The 4,134-nt window shown below is 44.1% G+C and overlaps 1 protein-coding gene across 2 annotated transcripts in view; it reads left to right on the forward strand.

Annotated features, from left to right (window-relative positions):
- Positions 1-1,816: 1,816 nt before the first annotated feature.
- Positions 1,817-4,134, forward strand: part of ARL13A (ADP ribosylation factor like GTPase 13A) — a 48,749-nt gene continuing 46,431 nt past the window's right edge. Inside the window, exon 1 of one of the 2 annotated variants that reach the window (XM_040322724.1) lies at positions 1,817-1,922. In XM_040322724.1, coding sequence (XP_040178658.1) covers positions 1,885-1,922 — 38 coding nt within the window. In that variant the 5' untranslated portion in view covers positions 1,817-1,884. The remainder of the gene's footprint in view (positions 1,923-4,134) is intronic. The other variant, XM_040322722.1, reaches the window with a different exon arrangement.

Raw genomic sequence — 4,134 nt, forward strand, 5'->3', positions numbered from 1 at the left:
CTCAATGGGATTTAGGTCTGGACTGTGACTGGGCCATTCTAACACATGAATAGGCTTTGATCTAAACCATTCCATTGTAGCTCTGGCTGTACTTTAGGGTCGTTGTCCTGCTGGAAGGTGATTCCCCCCCCCCCCCCCCGGTCTCAAGTCTTTTGCAGACTGTAACAGGTTTTCTTCTAAGATTGTCCTGTATTTGTCTCCATCCATCTTCCCATCTACTCTGATCAGTTCCCTGTCCCTGCTGAAGAAAAGCATCCCCACCACATGATGCTGCCACCACCATGTTTCACGGTGGGGATGGTTTGTTCAGGGTGATGTGCAGTGATGTGTAGCGTTTTACTTTTAGGCCAAAAAGTTGAATTTTGGTGTCATGTGACCAGAGCCCCTTCTTCCACACGTTTGCTGTGTCCCCTCCCCCACATGGCTTCTCACAAACTGCAAACAGGACTTCTTATGTCTTTCTTTCTCCAATGTCTTTCTTCTTGTCACTCTTCCATAAAGGGTAGATTTGTGGAGAGACCACTAATAGTTGTCCTGTGGACAGATTCTCCCCCCTGAGCTGTGCAGCTCCTGTGCAGCTCCTCCAGAGTTACCATGGGCCTCTTGGCTGCTTCTCTGATGAATGCTCTCCTTGCCCGGCCCGGTCAGTTTAGGTAGACGGCCATGTCTTGGTAGGTTTGCAGTTGTGCCATACTCTTTCCATTTTCCGATGATGGATTGAACAGAAGCTCTGTGAGATCTTCAAAGCATGGGAGATTTTTTATTATAACTTAACCCTGCTTCATACTTCTCCACAGCTTTATCCCTGACCTGTCTGGTGTGTTCCTTGGCCTTCATGATGCTGTTTGTTCACTGAGGTTCTCTAACAAAACTCTGAGGGCTTCACAGAACAGCTGTATTTGTACTGAGATTGAATGACACACAGGTGGGCTCTATTTACTAAATTAGGTGACTTCTGAAGGCGATTGGTTCAACTAGATTTTAGTTGGGGGTATCAGAGTAAAATACAAATGTCCCCCCCCCCCCACACACTTTTCACATATTTATTTGTATCATTTATAATTTTCTTTCCACAATGATGTGACACTTTGTGTCTCTCACATAAAATCCCAATAAAATACATTTACGTTTTTGGTTGTAACACGAGAAGATGTGGAGAATTTCCAGGGGTGTGAATACTTTTTCCAGGCACTGTAGACTAGAATAGAATAAAATAGAATAAATATATCTGCTTGCTAAAATTAAAATTTCGAATAGTTTAATTTTTTTTTTCTTTTTATAATTTTCATAAACAATTACAAAACAGAGCCTTCTGGGCATTTCCCCTGGCTCAACCCCCAATTTTCGAATTTTGAATCAAAATCGAAAATTAAAATAGCAAATATCCGAAAAACAAATTGTGAAAAGGAATCATCCGAACAGAAGGAATGCGACAGAACAAAATAATTCAAGAACGAATCCAAAAGGAAACAAATGTCTCCGCCGTGTGTCTCTCTCTCTAATTACAATATGTAATCATTTTGCTTTAGAAAAAATGTTCATCTCGTTCTTTCCAAATTGTTTATCACCGCAGTCAAAAATGATCGGTAATTTCTCCGCGGTAACGATCAGAAAATCCAACTTTCCGAAGACGAAGATTTGTAGAGGGAATTCCCCCGGTGTGGTCGGCCGGCTCCCCCTGGTGGTGGGTTGAGTTGGGCTCTAGAAGGGAGCTGAGCAGATGTTGTTTAGTAGACTAATTAGGTCACCCATTGGCAGGCAGGTAAACCGACACGTTACCCTCCCCCTTCTTCAGGCCTCCGAGCTCCCGTGATCCTCTTATCTCCTTCTGTCAGATTAGCTGTAAACTAAAGGAATCAGGATTCCGGACTGCAAGGAGACGCCATGGAGGGAGCCGAGTGTCCGGCAGGAACACAATTCACGTAAGTTACATTGTAGATCTTTTCTTGAGTTCCGTTATAATAACCGTTCATCCATCCATTGATGTCATCACCATCCATCCATCCATCCAACCATTGATGTCATACCGTCCATCCATCCAACCAATGACATCATCACTGTCCATCCATCCAACCACTGACATCATCACTGTCCATCCCATCCAACCATTGACGTCATCACCATCCACCCATCCAACCATTGACATCATCACTGTCCATCCATCCAACCATTCACATCATCACTGTCCATCCATCCAACCATTGACATCATCACTGTCCATCCATCCAACCATTGATGTCATAACCATCCATCCAACCATTGACATCATCACTGTCCATCCATCCAACCATTGATGTCATAACCATCCATCCAACCATTGACATCATCACCGTCCATCCATCCAACCATTGACATCATCACTGTCCATCCATCCAACCATTGACATCATCACTGTCCATCCATCCAACCATTGACATCACTGTCCATCCATCCAACCATTGATGTCATCACTGTCCATCCATCCAACCATTGATGTCATAACCATTCATCCATCCAACCATTGACATCATCACTGTCCATCCATCCAACCATTGATGTCATCACTGTCCATCCATCCAACCATTGATGTCATCACTGTCCATCCATCCAACCATTGATGTCATAACCATCCATCCATCCAACCATTGACATCATCACTGTCCATCCATCCAACCATTGACATCATCACCGTCCATCCATCCAACCATTGACATCATCACTGTCCATCCATCCAACCATTGACATCATCACTGTCCATCCATCCAACCATTGACATCATCACTGTCCATCCATCCAACCATTGATATCATCACTGTTCATCCATCCAACCATTAATGTCATCACTGTTCATCCATCCAACCATTGATGTCATCACTGTCCATCCATCCAACCATTGACATCATCACTGTCCATCCATCCAACCATTGACATCATCACCGTCCATCCATCCATCCATTGACATCATCACTGTCCATCCATCCAACCATTGATGTCATCACTGTCCATCCATCCAACCATTGATGTCATCACTGTCCATCCATCCAACCATTGACATCATCACTGTCCATCCATCCAACCATTGACATCATCACCGTCCATCCATCCAACCATTGACATCATCACTGTCCATCCATCCAACCAATGACATCATCACTGTCCATCCATCCAACCATTGACATCATCACTGTCCATCCATCCAACCAATGACATCATCACTGTCCATCCATCCAACCATTGATATCATCACTGTCCATCCATCCAACCATTGATGTCATAACCATCCAACCATCGACATCATCACTGTCCATCCATTGACATCATCACTGTCCATCCATCCAACCATTGATGTCATAACCATCCAACCATTGACATCATCACTGTCCATCCATCCAACCATTGACATCATCACCGTCCATCCCATCCAACCATTGACATCATCACCGTCCATCCATCCAACCATTGATGTCATTACTGTCCATCCCATCCAACCATTGACATCATCACTGTCCATCCATCCAACCATTGACATCATCACTGTCCATCCATCCAACCATTGACATCATCACTGTCCATCCATCCAACCATTGATGTCATCACTGTCCATCCATCCAACCATTGATGTCATTACTGTCCATCTATCCAACCATTGACATCATCACTGTCCATCCATCCAACCATTGACATCATCACTGTCCATCCATCCAACCATTGATGTCATCACTGTCCATCCATCCAACCATTGACATCATCACTGTCCTTCCATCCAACCATTGATGTCATTACTGTCCATCCATCCAACCATTGACATCATCACCGTCCATCCATCCAACCATTGACATCATCACTGTCCATCCATCCAACCATTGATGTCATCACTGTCCATCCATCCAACCATTGATGTCATCACTGTCCATCCATCCAACCATTGACATCATCACTGTCCATCCATCCAACCATTGATGTCATCACTGTCCATCCATCCAACCATAGACATCATCACTGTCCATCCATCCAACCATTGACATCATCACCGTCCATCCCATCCAACCATTGACATCATCACTGTCCATTCATCCAACCATTGACATCATCACCATCCATCCAATCCAACCATTGATGTCATCACTGTCCATCCATCCAACCATTGACATCATC

The sequence above is a fragment of the Rana temporaria genome, chromosome 9, assembly GCF_905171775.1.
Source record: "Rana temporaria chromosome 9, aRanTem1.1, whole genome shotgun sequence".
Classification (NCBI taxonomy): domain Eukaryota; kingdom Metazoa; phylum Chordata; class Amphibia; order Anura; family Ranidae; genus Rana; species Rana temporaria.